The sequence below is a fragment of the Mauremys mutica genome, chromosome 11 (assembly GCF_020497125.1).
Source record: "Mauremys mutica isolate MM-2020 ecotype Southern chromosome 11, ASM2049712v1, whole genome shotgun sequence".
NCBI lineage: Eukaryota > Metazoa > Chordata > Testudines > Geoemydidae > Mauremys > Mauremys mutica.
Genome location: NC_059082.1, coordinates 34,823,663 through 34,840,088, shown reverse-complemented (window position 1 = coordinate 34,840,088; position 16,426 = coordinate 34,823,663). Strand labels below are relative to the sequence as shown.

Here is a 16,426-nt window from a genome sequence, read left to right as displayed (position 1 = left end):
GATATGATTGCACTCTTTAAATATATCAGAGGGATAAATACCAGGGAAGGAGAGGAATTATTTCAGCTCAGTGCTAATGTGGACACGAGGACAAATGGATATAAATTGTCAGTCAGGAAATTTAGGCTTGAAATTAGACGAAGGTTTCTAACCATCAGAGGAGTGCAATTCTGGAACAGCCTACCGAGGGAAACAGTGGGGGCGAAGGACCTCCATGACTTTAAGATTAAGCTAGATAAGTTTATGGAGGGGATGGTATGATAGGATAATGGGTTTAGTCAATAGGTCAATAACATGCCACAATGGTAATTAGTACAAAGGGTCAATGATAGGATATTGTTAGCCTTTTTCCAGAGGGTCTGGCTGGAGAGTCTTGCCCGCATGCTCGGGGTTCAGCTGATCGCCATATTTGGGGTCGGGAAGGAATTTTCCTCCAGGGTAGATTGGCAGTGGCCCTGGAGGTTTTTCGCCTTCCTCCGAAGCATGGGGCAGGGGTCGCTTGCTGGTGGATTATCTGCTACTAGAAGTCTTTAAATCATGATCTGGAGCATTCAACAGCAGAGTCAAGGGAGAGAATTATTTCAGGAGTGGGTGGATCGGCTTATGTGGCCTGCATCTTGCAGGAGGTCAGGCTAGATGATCATAATGGTCCCTTCTGATCTTGAATTCTATGATTCTATGATTCAATGGGATTGGATCTGAACTCACCAGGGATTGGTGAGGGGGGATGGTTAATTTCTCCTTCTTTTAAGATCCAAGGGGTTTGGATCTGTGTTCCCCAGGGAAGGTTTTGGGGGGACAGAAAGTGTGCCAGACACTGATTTCTGGCTGGTGGCAGCGTTACCAGATTTAAGCTAGGAATTAAGCTTAGAAGGGTCCATGCAGGTCCCCACATCTGTACCCTACAGTTCGGAGTGGGGGAGGAAACCTTGACAGGCCCATTGTCTCTGCCTGCTCACCTCCTCCAATGGTCACTTCCAGAGTGTACCAGGGATGGATACTCCTGCTTTCTGGCCTTGGGCCAGCCACTTCCCCTCCCGGAGCCTTGCTCTCCGCAGGTCTAGGCTGGGCTAACAGCTAACCCTGCCCTGGGCCCAGGGAGAGCTGAGTGCGCAGGACACTCTGGGGAGAGGTGAAGCTCAGGACGCTGGTTATTATTTCTCTCCCTGGTTCCCTAATGCAGCCCATTGCTGACCATCCAGCAAAGCAGAAAGAAAGCAGAGCCAGGTGCTGGGAATGGAGTCGCCTCTCTCCTCCCATCTGCAACACCTGCCCTGGCAAAGGGGTCAGAGCATGTTCTCTAGGGCCAGAGAATGGCAGTGAATCTGGGAGGAAAGGGGATCAGAGCCTTAGAGGGTCAGTGTGTTGTGGAGAAGGCAGTAGGGAGCGGGAGTCCAGGCTGAGTTGGTGATGGAGGGAACCTTGTACCATCTGTGCCATGGGCACTTTCCCAGTATGCTGTGGATTTACCATTCTCTCCTCACTCACTCTGGTCTTCCTTGGCCTTTCTTCCTCCTCCTCCTTGCTGATTGGGGTGAGCTCTCCCCTGTGTGACAAATAGGCCTTTTGCTTGGTGCCTAAAATGAACAGAAGGAAAATAAGTTTGCTCTTAAATAAAGTAAGCAGTCATGGGATTAGAGGGAAGGTCCTCTCATGGACTGTAGCTGGTTAAAAGACAGGAAACAAAGGGTAAGAATCTATTTTCAGTTTTCACAATGAGGTAAATCGTGGGGTCCCCAAAGATCTGTACTGGGGCCTTTGCTGTTCAGGGGTAAAATGGTGAGATAGCAAAATCTGTGGATGATCCAAAATTACTCACCATAGTTAAGTCCCAGGCAGACTGCAAAGAGTTCCAAAGAGATCTCACTAAACTGGGTGACTGGGCAACAAAATGGCAGATGAAATTCAGTGTTGATGAGTGCAAAGTAACACACCTTGGAAAACATAATCCCACATACAAAATGATGGGGTCTAAATTAGCTGTTACCACCCAAGACCGAGATCTTGGAGTCATTGTGGATAGTTCTCCGTAAACATCCACTCAATGTGCAGCGGCAGTCAAAAGAGCTAACAGGATGTTGGGAATCATTAGGAAAGGGATAGACAATAAGACAGATAATATCCTATTGCCTCTATATAAATCCATGGTACACCCACATCTTGAATGCCATGTGCAGCCATTGTCACCCTATCTCAGAAAAGGTATATTAGAAATGGAAGAGATACAGAGAAGGGCAACAAAAATGATGAGCGAGATGGAGCAGCTTCCATATGAGAGGAGATTCAAAAGACTGGGCCTGTTCAGCTTAGACAAGAGACAACTAAGGGGAGGCATGATAGAGGTCTATAAAATCATGAATGGTGTGGAGAAAATGACTTGGGAAGTGTTATTTACCCCTTGACATAACACATGAACCAGGGGTCAGCCAATGAAATGAATAGGCAGTGGGTTTAAAACAAACAAAGGGAAGTATTTCTTCACACAATGCACAATCAACCTGTGGAACTCATTGCCAGGGATGTTGTGACGGCCAAAAGTATAATTGGGTTTAAAAAGAACTAGGTCAATTCAAGGAGGATAGGTCCATTAATGGCTATTGGCCAAGATGGTCAGGGATGCAATCCCATGCTCTGGGTGTCCCTACACCTCTGATGGCCAGAAGTTGGAACTGGATGACAGGGGACGGATCCCTTGATAATTGCTCTGTTCTGTTCATTCCTCTGAAGCGCCTGGCATTGGCCACTGTCAGAAGACAGGGTACCGGGCTAGATGGAGCATTGGTCTGACCCAGCATGGCCATTCTTATGTTCTTATGAGGAGCCACTGGGGAGCTGAACTGGTAGAGGGAGCTGCCTGGTGGGTCAGTTCCCCCTTTACTGGCACCCAGGCTGCCAGTGGTGATTCCAGTGCTGCCCTATGGCAGCAGGGCTTTAGCCCAGCGTGGGGTGGCACGGAGGCTGGCGTGTAAGGTGGAGCACAGGGCTGTGGTATCTATTGTGAATTTGGCAGATGGGTATGTTTGGGTATGTTAGAAGCTAAGTGGCCTTGGGCTGGTTCTCATCTGCCAAGTAGGCAGTAAACAGGATAATAAATTAGAAAGTTGTACAGGATGACAATTACCCTATGAAGTAATAGCTGTGCTTGTGTGTATCTTATTAACCAATTAGCAATTGCTTGATTGCCTGGCTTTAATTGTATATAAGAGCATGCTGGAAAGAAATAAATGACTTTGCTACCAATCACATTGATTGCTGGGTTCTGTCCGTGCCCGCCTGAGAGGCACTGCGACGCAACACAGGGCAGTGGCTTATGTGCATGTGCAGAGCAGGGCACAGAGTCTCTTCTTGCCCTCTCAGCACTGGGGTTTTGCTGTCACTGTGGCTGCTTTCCCCTCCCCCCCTTTATTCCTGCCACTCAATACTGGGCATGGGCCTACCTGGATCGTGAGGCTCAGCACAGAAAGTGCTGGAGTGGCTGCCCGCTCCTGCAGCCAGGGTCTGTGGAGCCAGGTCTTGGTTTTGGGCCACCTTCTGCTCCTCTGTGTCTGTGGATGCAGGCAGAAAGTGGGTTAATTTCCTGCAATCATGGTCACTGATAGAATGCCCTGGGGGCGACAGGGACATACAACTGTGTGGGAACTGTCTGCACCTTATGAAATCCATGGCGAGGGATTTCCACCAATCACTGCCCGGATGGTGTCATGTTACTTAACACTGAGATCGGGCATTTCCCCTGCTAGTCCCTTTACAAACATTACCCACACCTTCCAGACCCCAGTGAAGGTTGTGAGTCTTGTTAGCCCCATTATGAAGCTAGGGAAACTGAGGCACTGAATGATCCTGTGTGCACTGGGATGGAACTTTCTGATGGGACAGCAATAGAAATGTGGTGATTTGTCACAGCGAAATGCTGTTGACTCCTACCTGGGACAGAAGAGTCAGTGGGGCCTGGCTGGCTGGAGTCCAGATTTGTCCTGTCCGTTTGGAAAGATGTCCATCCTGTAATTCAGAAGGTCAGTGATGGGGTGAGGTGTCATGTGACTGGTTCTATGTCAGGGTAATACGAATCAGGGGGAACTGGGGTAAATCTGTATCATGGGGGACGCTCCTGGGCAGAATTCCTACTCACCAATAGTGTGAGTAAGTCTTCGGTAGAGACGGTCCAAAAGCCCCATATTGACTCCTAAGACAAGAACCAATGTAAACAGATCAAAGGAGTTTCTCTTCTACTGCACAGACCTCAGAACATTCACTAGGGTGACCAGACAGCAAATGTGAAAAATCGGGACAGAGGATGGGGGGTAATAGGAGCCTATACAAGAAAAAGACTCCAAAATCGGGACTGTCCCTATAAAATCGGGACATCTGGTCACCCTAACATTCACACCTCACTCTTGGGAGGCGAAGCTAGCACTCTGGTGCCCGGTGCTCTGCATTGCCATGTGGAATGAGACCCAGGCTCAATTCTTTGTGCTGGTCTGCGGCTCCCAAGATGGCTGGAATCGCTCCAGGTGGGGGGAACCTCCATTTACATGGGGAGGCTCTCTGCTTGACTAGGGACTTTGAAGGGGATTCCACTGGGTTCCCCTCAGCCAGAAGGGCGTAACTCATGAGCTGGAGAACCCCAAGGAGCCAGAGACACAGCGAGGCTCGGATGGAGGTAGATGCATAGAGCTGAAGCACTGAAATGTGGGATCCCCCTTCCTTGGGGATAAAACCTTTGTGGTATCTCTCCTCTTCCTTGGGATTCAGCAAGGCGGCTCTATCACCTAGAGAATTTGGTTCCATGACGTATTTGAGCTTATGAGGTATGTTCTGACCAAGAAGTTACCTATTCTGGCCCACCTCACTGCACAGCCACCAAACCAGCAGTGCTTGAGACAGCATCTGAGCATGACTCACAAAGCCATTTGTAATATACATATGAAAAACATGGGCATCTCAGTCATGACAAATGCATTGGCGTCTGTTTCCAGGAATGGAATGCGTGTGGCTCAGTAGCACCCACAGTTCCAACCACAGCCGTGGTCGTTTGACACACAGTCAACCAGTTACCGATCACAATGATTGTTGCACAAGCAGTCACTGCAACTGCTTGGATAATTGCTGCAACCGTGCACACGAGTTAATAAGCAGTTGTGTCCATCTTTCTGAATTCTGAGGCTAATGAGACATTTACTCTCAGAATAACAGTTGTGATTCTCTAATATAGCACCCCGTGTTAATATACCATTGTTCACCCAGAAGGATCCCATGGGAATTATACTGTTTGCACAAGCTAGAACTAAACATGATGTTAGTTTATGTGTCATTATATAATGCCTGCATCTGTAATTTTCACTCCATGCATCTGAAGAAGTGTTTTTTTACCCACGAAAGCTTATGCCTAAATAAATCTGTTAGTCTTTAAGGTGCCACCGGACTCCTCGTTGTTTTTGTGGATACAGACTAAGGGCTTGGCTACACTTACAAATTTGCAGCGCTGCAGCAGGGTGTGAAAACACACCCTCTCCAGCGCTGCAAATTGCGGCGCTGCAAAGCGCCAGTGTGGTCAAAGCCCCAGCGCTGGGAATGCGGCTCCCAGCGCTGTACGTTATTCCTCACAGGAAGGTGGAGTACGGACAGCGCTGGGAGAGCTCTCTCCCAGCACTGGCGCTTTGACTACACGCAGCGCTTCATAGCGCTGCCGCGGCAGCGCTTTGAAGTGCTAAGTGTAGCCACAGCCTAACATGGCTACCCCCTGATACTAAACGTTATGTTGAGTCTGTAAAAGACATTGCAGATGAACAGCAACTTTGGCCTCGGAAAGGAATTCTGGCTTTGTATCAAGCCACTTTCTGCCTACCTGGACCAGAAGACTCTGTCAGGTGGGTTGCCATCTCTGGCTGACACTTCAGTCACTTGCACTGCTGTGTCTGTCAATAGAAGAGAAGGGTTAAATTTCTCCATTAAAGGTCTCTGGTTGAACACCCAGGGGAATGATTTGAATGACAGTGCTGAGGGGAGGGCAGTTTTCGGTACCCAAAGCAGCAGGTTCCAGTCCTCTTGTGACACTTCAATGAACCTGATTTCACTGAGTAACAAATACAGTCACACCTGGGTCACCAAAGAACCATCTCAGTTACAGAGAACACCTGTGTGAGCTAGAAAGGAGCGATTCTCTAAACAGAGGCAAAGCCACCCCAGTTCTCCTTCTCACTGTCACAGGTTGGTGCCAACAATCACAGCCCCCTACTCCCACACAGTGCGCAATGGGGTCTCAGCACTGTAGGGGGTGAGGACTAGCTTGCAGCAAACAGCTTGGAGGATTTAGAAATGTTGCACGTGCAGTGCCTGGGGAAGGAGAAATGCAGGGAGATGGAGACTCCAAGAGCCCTCCTCATTCAGGCTGTGCAGACCACAAGGCCTGTGGAAAAGTCGAATGCCAAGCACAAGCAGAACCTCAGTAATGGGAAGGAGGGGGCCGACTCACTGAAGGGAGTTGGCAAAGGGCAGGTATAGCCTATAGGTAGTGCCCTACCAAATTAACGGTCCATTCTGATCAATTTCATGGCCATAGGATTTGAAAATCGATTTCAGGTTTTCAGATGTTTACCTCTGAAATGTTACAATGTTGTAGTGGGGGTTCTGCCCCAAAAGGGAGTTGTGGAGGAGTCGCAAAACTGTTGTAGGGGGGTTGTGAGATTGCCACCCTCACTTCTGCACTGCCTTCCGAGCAACAGGTGTATGTAGTGGGGTCTGATCTCCCCCGCGAGGGCGGCTGTGCAGGGGAAGTGCCAGTTCCCTGCCTCCCCAGCCCAGAGGGGACTAGCAGCTGGAGCCAGGGCCATGGTAGGAGCCTGTCCTTCCCCACCCCTCCAATAGCTAGATTTCATGGGGAAGGTCTGATTTCATGGTCCATGACTTTTTCATGCCTGTGAATTTGGCCTCCCTATGGGATGGTTTAGGTTAAGAAATAAGTAAAAAATAAGTTTGGGGCCCAAGTTAGCTTAAGTGTAGAAGAGTTTAGAAAACCGAAGTTGTTAGTGTGAGGAAAGTTAGCGATAAGTTGGAGATCCTGTTATGGGAAAGTGAGAGTTAGCAAGGACATGGCCTGGGGTTATGCTACAGTTAGGTTTTGGTTATAACTGGCTTAAGCAGGGTTTTTAATGAGTCTTTTTGAGAATTGTGACTGTTTTATTAAAATGTTATCTATACTAATAGTATGGGAAGGATATTGGTACAGATGTTAATGTAAACCACGTGTAATGTAAAGAGTCAATAAGGAGGTAATGGAAATATAAGTAGTGTAAGGGGCAGTTGCACATTCAATAGTCTGAGAATGCCTTCTACTGGGAGTTGTTTTGTTAATTTGGTGAGCGCTCCAATTAACAACCCATGGTACCATCCTGTCCCAGGGTTCTAAGGCTGTACTTATAGACTCATAGACTTTAAGGCCAGAAGGGACCATTATGATCATCTAGTCTGACCTCCTGCACAATGCAGGCTACAGAATCTCACCTATCCACTTCTATAACAGACCCCTAACCTAAGGTAATAATTGGAGATATACCTATCTCCTAGAACCAGAAGGGACCTTGAAAGGTCATCGAGTCCAGCCCCCTGCCTTCACTAGCAGGACCAATTTTTGCCCCAGATCCTTAAGTGGCCCCCTCAAGGATTGAACTCACAACCCTGGGTTTAGCAGGCCAATGCTCAAACCACTGAGCTATCCCTCCACCTATGTCTGAGTTACTGAAGTCCTCAAATTGTGGTTTGAAGACCTCAAGCTGCAGAGAATCCTCCAGCAAGTGACCCGTGCCCCATGCTGCAGAGGAAGGTGAAAAACCTCCAAAGCCTCTGCCAATCTGCCCTGGAGGAAAATTCCCTCCCAACCCCAAATATGGCGATCAGTTAAACTCCGAGCATGTGGGCAAGACTCACCAGCCAGCACCCAGGAAAGAATTCTCTGTAGTAACTGAGATCCCATCCCATCCCATTTTCCATTCCTCGGATCATCCTAGTAGCCCATCTCTGAAACTGTTCCAGTTTGAATTCATCCTTCTTAAACATGGGAGACCAGAACTGCACACAGTATTCCAGATGAGGTCTCACCAGTGCCTTGTATAACGGTACTAACACCTCCTTATCTTTGCTGGAAATACCTCGCCTGATGCATCCTAAAACTGTATTAGCTTTTTTAACGGCCATATCACATTGGCAGCTCATAGTCATCCTGTGATCAACCAATACTCCGAGGTCCTTCTCCTCCTCTGTTACTTCCAATTCATGTGTCCCCAATTTATAACTAAAATTCTTGTTATTAATCCCTAAATGCATGACCTTGCAATTTTCACTATTAAATTTCATCCTAGTACTATTACTCCAGTTTACAAGGTCATCCAGATCTTCCTGTAGGATATCCCGGTCCTTCTCTGTGTTAGCAATACCTCCCAGCTTTGTGTCATCTGCAAACTTGATTAGCACATTCCCACTTTTTGTGCCAAGGTCAGTAATAAAAAGATTAAATAAGATTGGTCCCCAAACTGATCCCTGAGGAACTCCACTAGTAACCTCCTTCCAGCCTGACAGTTCACACCTTTCAGTAAGACCCGTTGTAGTCTCCCCTTTAACCAGTTCCTTATCCACCTTTCAATTTTCATATTGATCCCCATCTTTTCCAATTTAACTAAGAATTCCCCTTGTGGAACCGTATCAAATGCCTTACTGAAATCGAGGTAAATTAGATCCACTGCGTTTCCTTTGTCTAAAAAATCTGTTACCTTCTCAAAGAAGGAGATCAAGTTGGTTTGGCATGATCTACCTTTTGTAAAACCGTGTTGTATTTTGTCCCAATTACCATTGACCTCAAAGTCCTTAACTACTTTCTCCTTCAAAATTTTTCCCAAGACCTTACATACTACAGATGTCAAACTAACAGGCCTATAGTTACTTGGATCACTTTTTTTCCCTTTCTTAAAAATAGAAACTATGTTAGCAATTCTCCAGTTGTACGGTACAACCTCTGAGTTTACTGATTCATTAAAAATTCTTGCTAATGGGCTTGCAATTTCATGTGCCAGTTCCTTTAATATTCTTGGATGAAGATTATCTGGGCCCTCCGATTTTGTCCTATTAAACTGTTTGAGTTTGGCTTCTACTTCGCATGTGGTAATATCTACCTCCATATCCTCATTCCCATTTGTCATCCTACCATTATCCCTAAATTCCTCATTAGCCTCATTAAAGACTGAGGCAAAGTATTTATTTAGATATTGGGCCATGCCTAGATTATCCTTAACCTCCATTCCATCCTCAGTGTTTAGCGGTCCCACTTCTTCTTTCTTTGTTTTCTTCTTATTTATATGGCTGTAGAACCTTTTACTATTGGTTTTAATTCCCTTTGCAAGGTCCAACTCTATATGGCTTTTGGCCTTTCTCACTTTATCCCTACATGTTCTGACCTCAATAAGGTAGCTTTCCTTGCTAATCCCTCCCATCTTCCACTCCTTGTAGGCTTTCTGCTTTTTTCTTAATCACCTCTCTGAGATTCTTGCTCATCCAGCTTGGTCTACAACTCCTGCCTATGATTTTTCCCCCTTTCTTGGGATGCAGGCTTCTGATAGGTTCTGCAACTTTGACTTGAAGTAATTCCAGGCCTCCTCCTCCTTTAGATCCACAAGTTCTTCAGTCCAATCCACTTCCCTAACTAATTTCCTTAATTCTTTAAAGTTAGCCCTTTTGAAATAAAAAACCCTAGTCCCAGATCTATTTTTGTTTATCCTTCCATCTAGTTTGGACTGAATTAGCGCATGATCCCTTGAACCAAGGTTGTCCCCTACAACCATTTCTTCTATGAGGTCCTCACTACTCACCAAAACCAAATCTAAAATGGCATCCCCTCTTGTTGGTTCTTCAACTACTTGATGAAGAAATCCATCAGCTATCACATCCAGAAAAATCTGAGCCCTATTATTATTACTAGCACTTGTCCTCCAGTCTATATCTGGGAAGTTAAAGTCTCCCATGATCACACAATTTCCATTACTTCACGCTGTTGTCAGTGCACTGATCTTGATCCACAATACAACAGTTATACACACACTCAGTGATGACAGTGTAGGTGGTAACTGCACACCTGTTTGCTTAACTAATCATTTTATTTTTGAATGAAGTTTGATTTTATCATTCATAGTGTCACCTAAATATATTTTCTGTAACCAACCTAGATGCTTGAACCTGAGTTTTGTTGCAGCCTTATCTGTAACAACTTACTATGAATTGGAAACATTTCAACCTCAAGGTTACAGAAGCTTACGCAGGGAAAGGGGTGAATCTGGGGAGTCTGTACCCCTGTTTCCTACTTACCTGAAGCAGCAGGCTCAGATAGGGAAGGGCTGCAACACCCAGTGGCTGCCGTAGCCTCGTTCCCCTGGTCGGTGGCTGCAGATAAGTGCAAAGAGGAGGGGGTCATTTCTCCTTTCCTGGTCACAGGGGATGAGGTAGACAATACAGCTGTGTGGAGAACTAATGACACTGCAAGGCACCTCTGCAGAGGGAGTGCCACCAGTCACAGCCAAGAGCATTTATATTGCACACCCATCTCCAAGGCATTTGACAAACACCTCACCCCACAGGTAGGGAGCTGAGATAACATGGGCAGGGGCAACAGGGGCCCGGGGGGGGGGAATTTGTGGAGAATCTGCCCCAAATTCTTTCCTAACCACCAAGATTCCATTAGAGGCCAGAACTTCCCCAGCTCTGCTTGTCCCCGCTACTCTAGTTAAGAAGAGATCTCCCTCAGGAGACAAGGAGAGTGCAGACAAGGTCAGGATGGCTGTGCTGCATTAGGGTCCCATCAGAGAATTCCCTGCCAGTCCAGAAGGGCTAGAAATGTCTGGGGGTTTAAATAAAGCTAAAATGCTCCAAGGAACCTTGGAGAAAACAAACCTCCTCCATCAGGAGACCCTGACTCCCCAAGCTCACAGAGATTCCATGAAGATTCCCAGTAGTCCCCTGCAGGTAGCTCTGGAGAGGACAGCAATGGGGGGAGAGGAGGGTCCATTTCTGGGGAGAATTCCTACTCACCTCCAGACTGGACCAGCAGTCGGCGGAGGTAGCCATAAAGATCCATATCGGCTCCTAAGACAAGAACCAACATGAATGAGTCCCTGGGGCTTCCTTCCCATGACACAGACCCCACCATACTCACACATGCTTCTAGATGGGCCAAGGAGACCCAGACTTAGGTCTTTTTCTGCCTGCCTGGCTGGAGAGACAAGACTGCTATGAGGTGGCGAGACCTCGATATTGATGTAAACATTTTATGAATAGCATTATTATAACTTATGTTTATAATGTTAGGTCATTACAAACATGTTTGTGCCTTTACTGAACATTCAAATATACCTATAAGTATAATATCACCAGGATGCTTGAAAATATAAGAGTAGCCCAGTTTTTGTTAGCTAGGTTATGAAATGTTCACGCTAATCAAAGAAATTGCAGGAGGCTTCAGCTTTCTGTCATCCAGAAACAAGCAAATGTCCAGAAAATAACATCTCCTTAACCATAAAACTGTTTATGTCCCGCAAGAGTATCTGTACAAACTTTCAAAGGCAGCTGTCCTCATTTTAATTTGCTTTAACTTTTATACTATTTTCTTGTTGTGCTCTGTTTAAAATATGTGTTGATTATTGGCATTTGGGCTTTGTACAAAATATTTAATAGAAGTTTAATTGCTATAACAAACCACTTGTAGCTCTAAGGAACTTGGGTCAAGAATCAAAGCACCCAAAAGAATGTTTTATCTACACCAGAACACCCTCTCTTCTATAAACTGCCAGTTTAGTATAGATCTAATCCTTTATCTCAGTAAAACACATGTTATAAAGAAAAATGGTTTAGGAAAGATCTGGCCCAGTAGAAGGTGAGGATGTTATTTATGTTGGATATTCCAAAATGAATTTAGAGCTGGGTTGGGGGGGGGGGGAGAGGAATAGCTCAATGGTTTGAGCTATTGGCCTGCTAAACCCAGCATTGTGAGGTCACTCCTTGAGGGGGCTTCTTAGGGATCTGGGGCGAAAATCAAGACTTGGTCCTGCTAGTGAAAGCAGCAGCCTGGACTCAATGACCATTCAGGGTCCCTTCCAGCTCTATGAGATAGGTATATCTCCATATATGTTAGAATAATAAATCTAGGCTGTAGAGTGCACTCTACCAGCCCCTCTTTGCAACCAAACCCTCTGCTTGGGTCCTTCAAACTTTAGAGAAAAATGTGTGTAGTTGAGAAAAAGTTTTGTAGAAAACCTTAGTTGATTTCTAAAATATTGAAATGGCAAACTGTTTTGGAGGGCATATTTGCAAAGTATTTTAACTGAATGAAAAGCATCTAATGTGGTTTTCTAATATCATTGCTACAGGTGGTAAAATGCATTATGTACTAACATGAAATCAAATGACCTTGCTCACTTGATTACCAATATAAGAAGACATTTAAATCTAGACAATTTATTATATGAATGGGGAATTAATTCGTTACTAGCAGAGCTCCAGCCACTCCTTCTCCCAACTCAGAAACATAAGAAGAAGAATCATCAACAATTGTTCTAAAGAATCAACAACTTCTTCAATCACTATTTAATCTAAAGACTTGCTAAGAATGGTTTGATTTTAAAAGACTGCTTCAAGAACTAAAAACCTTCACACAAAGAACAGGCATGTTTGGACTTTTTAAAAACAGAATTTCATTTCCTGCTGGACCCAAATGAAACTGAAGAAATATCTCAGAAAATGAACTGAATAAGAAGAGTTAAAAGACTAAATTTGAAGCTGTTTTGAGAATTTCCCCCACATAAAGAAAGGAAATAGAACTGTCAAGAAAGACTTACAGCCCTAACACATATACCCATTAACAAACTACCTACGCATAAGATGAAGAGGCTCCATGAATGTACGGAGCCAAGGAAAGGGCGAGAGAGGTGTGTTTTTCTAACATTACACGGAAATAGGGAAGAGGAGAGTATAAAAACTCTAAGTGAGCTCCCTGCACACGCTCTGCTACCCTGCTCAAATGCAACTCGTCCTCTCCCTCTCTACAAGCAAGCTGACACAGACAGAAGAGAGAAGCCTCAGGAAGAAACCAGCCCAAGGCAACCTCCCCAAAACTTCAGCATGTGTTGGTAAGAGAAGTTAACTATAACCCTGCCACAGGCTGCCTACCCCCTTGGTGACACAGGGCCTACCCCCTTTGTGACACAGGGCCACTGCTGACATCACAGAGGCAAGGTGGGCTGGGGCTGTCTGGCTAGGGCCAAGGGATTAGAGTTATAAACTCTTGTAACAGTTTGGTTGTGATATAGAAATACTGTTGTAATTTAAGACAGCTCCTTAAATGGTTTCTTCTAACTCAGTAATTTTACTACTTTCTTTTATTTCCGAGGACTTAGTTAAAATTGCTTACTTTGCCCATCTAGATAAACAGTCTAGTTATTAATAGGATCCGCCTGCTCTTAAAATTATTTTGCCCATCCATAAACAATCTTAGTATCTATGACTCACAATAATTTTGGGAAATAAGACCTTGGTTTCAATTTACCAAAAGAAAAGTGCCCCTGTCATAGGTCTCACCCCCACTTGGAACTGTTGGGCTCCAATGTGGGGACCCACATATATTCCCCCACCCTAAATTCCTAGGGTAGGTCTCCTTTAGGCTGCCACCACTCGGTCGATTATGTGGGCCGAGACACCCCTGTATTCCCCTCCCCCTCCCTTTCCAGAGACGTTCCCTGGGGAAATACAGATCCACTCACCGGAGGGAAACCTCCCCCCTCCCTCTCTCCTAGCCACTGGAAAGAGATACCTGATTCAAACTGCTTGAATCAAACCCAGGAGGAATTCTCTCTTCCCCGTCCCCTCTCTGCCCGGAGATAAGCTGTCTCATCACCGAGAGAGAGTGTCTTAGCCCCTCCCCCTATAACCACAGTAGAAGGGATTTAATCAAATCTTTATAGAAAGAATTTATTAAAAGAAAAATAAGAAAATACAGAATCTCTATGAGTCCAAGCTGGACACTCATAGGGTATAACCTTGCTAAGTTCTGGAGAGAATCCTCTCTCTTTCTCAGTACAACAAAACAGGCAGAATTGAGAATAATCAATAACAAACACACAGAATTGCAAACATAGGATTATTAGATAATGACACAAAGTATCTTTCTAATACTCACTATCTTGACTAGAAGAAATTAGTTCAGAAAGGTAGAAACTTGTAGACTTGATTAAAACATCTGGACTCTTGTAACTCCAAATGGCTAAAGACAATACACACACACACACAGGGAAAAAGTTCCCTCCTAGGAATTTCAAATTCTCTTCCCTGATTGGTCCTCAGGTCAGGTGCCCACCAGGTACTATGTTTTAACCCTTTACTAACTATTCATGACAGCCCCATCAAAGGCAGGGCTGCTCACAAAGGTGTCATCTGTTAAAAGCGCTCCAGAGAGAAGCACACAGATGAGACTGAACAGAAATCAGCCCTTTCTCATTTGTGTTCTGTCTTTTGTTGGTTTGTTTAGTGTTTTCTTTTCTTTAATAATCAAATAGCCATGGTTACTAACAGTGATTCTTTTGCTTGGCTTTAATCCTGGTGTCCCCTAAGGTATGTAAAAGAGCCCCTGTGACTAAAACAGTGGAGTCACCCCCTGAATGGTCAGAAAAAGAGATAGGAAGAGCTGGCCTAGCATTGCTTGTTTCTCTAAACTAAATATTTTTACTAAGTTTTGGGATAAAATTACTTGACATCCAACACAATTTAAAATGACCCCTTTCCACCCCATGCCGAGTTCACGGCAGTACGAACTGGTTTAAATCAGAGCGAGTCAAATCAATGATTTTCATTGTGATTTAAATCAGCAAGCAGAGGAAATCTTGATTTAAATCAGTGATTTTAAGCTTGTTTTCCATTTTTGCTTTTTAGATATTTACCTAAAGAAAGGCTGATTGTCAGAGCTTGGTATAATTTTATCCTTCTCTTTCCTACCCAGAGGATACGCTAGGAAAGGTCTCTCACTCCTGTGCTGGGATGGTCGAGCCACAGAAGAATGTTGATGTCTCACATATGATGACAATGAGGATGTGGATTCCTCTGCGAGTTCTATGTAAACAGGTGCTATATGCTCCAAAAATTGCTCCCAACTGTCTGAAAAGCAGAACCCAGACAGCCCTGTGCTCCCTCCTCCAGCTCCCAGAGCACACTGAGCCACAGGCTGCCTACCCCTTAGTGACACAGGGCCTACCCCCTTTGTGACACAGGGCCACTGCTGACATCACAGAGGCAAGGTGGGCTGGGGCTGTCTGGCTAGGGCCCTTGGGCTTTGCATCCCCCAGGCTGGATTAAGGGAGCATTGCTCTTGGCTTTTGTTGGGAATTTTAATCCAAGGGAGCCCTGGGGCCTCCCCACAAACCCTGTCTGTATACGTGTCATGAGAAAAGGAGATTCGACCACAAGGTGCAAAATCATTCTGTGTCAGTCCACTCCAGTATCTTGCCTCTTGCAGCAGCAAAGGGGAAGGTGAAATCCCCACAATGCACCTGGCCAGCTTTGCTGTTCTCTGCCATATGGGTAAAAAATTCCTTCCTCAGCCCTAAGCGACCATGGAATCCCTGAAGCATGAGATTGGACTGGGCGTCTGTCTCAGCGTGAGGCGCTCCAATTGCTAGTCCAGCCACAGCTGCATCGGTGCCCTGGGCTGAGAATAAAAGGGCTGAGAAGATTCTTTCCTAAGGATACACACAGACACTAAATCTCATTCCTAAAGGCTGCAATGAAAGGCAGTCAGAGCGCAGGACCCGTGGGTATTTCTTGAGTCCCAACAGCATGGTGGGGGCTGTACAAGACAGGGGAGGGCAGCGACTCTCTTGTTTGGTTTATTTGATTTCCCATTGTCCTGAGCAGGCTCTTGTTTAAGGAGGAACTTGAAGGAAGAGAGGGAAGTTTGGGGCAGGAGAAAGGGAGAATAATGTTAGCCTGAGGAGCAGCAAGGCAGGGGGTTGGCAAGGGAGAGCCAGGGAAGGACACAAAGGGAATGGCTGGGAGAGTGGCGGGGGAATGAGCCCGGAGAGCTAGGTGGGGACAAAGTTTGCAATGACTCAACAAGGAGCTGAACACGGGTGCTGAATGGAGCTGAGCGAATCAGTGACTTTTCAGTTTGGAGGCCAGATGGAGAAATACAAATATATATATATATAGGTTCGGTTTGGCCTGAAACAAAATTGTTTGTGTTTTTCGTTTCAGGTTGTTTGAGGGTGTTTTTCAACCCCACTCCTTTTTTCAAAGTTGCCTCAATTTCAGAATGAAAAGTGATCAATATTTTGCTGTGGAATAGTCCAAACAGACTGGCTGGACTTTTGAAAAAAAACATTCCCTTTTTATGTGTGGCTGAAAGGAT

The 16,426-nt window shown here is 45.4% G+C and overlaps 2 protein-coding genes across 6 annotated transcripts in view; both read right to left on the bottom strand.

Annotated features, from left to right (window-relative positions):
* Positions 1-16,426, bottom strand: part of LOC123344580 (maestro heat-like repeat-containing protein family member 1) — an 80,615-nt gene that overhangs the window by 12,353 nt on the left and 51,836 nt on the right. Inside the window, exons 1-8 of one of the 5 annotated variants that reach the window (XM_044980951.1) lie at positions 14,964-15,348; positions 11,068-11,121; positions 10,348-10,422; positions 5,846-5,915; positions 4,130-4,183; positions 3,925-3,999; positions 3,438-3,545; positions 1,489-1,577 (exon numbers count right to left, since the gene is read on the bottom strand). The exons of 3 other annotated variants lie outside the window; for them this stretch is intronic. In XM_044980951.1, coding sequence (XP_044836886.1) covers positions 1,489-1,577; positions 3,438-3,545; positions 3,925-3,999; positions 4,130-4,183; positions 5,846-5,879 — 360 coding nt within the window. In that variant the 5' untranslated portion in view covers positions 5,880-5,915; positions 10,348-10,422; positions 11,068-11,121; positions 14,964-15,348. Of the gene's footprint in view, positions 1-1,488; positions 1,578-3,437; positions 3,546-3,924; positions 4,000-4,129; positions 4,184-5,845; positions 5,916-10,347; positions 10,423-11,067; positions 11,122-14,963; positions 15,349-16,426 lie in introns of those variants that run through there. One more of the 5 variants, XM_044980952.1, reaches the window with a different exon arrangement.
* LOC123344581 overlaps positions 1-16,426 on the bottom strand; it is a 75,625-nt gene that overhangs the window by 24,077 nt on the left and 35,122 nt on the right. The gene's annotated exons all lie outside the window — the stretch shown is intronic.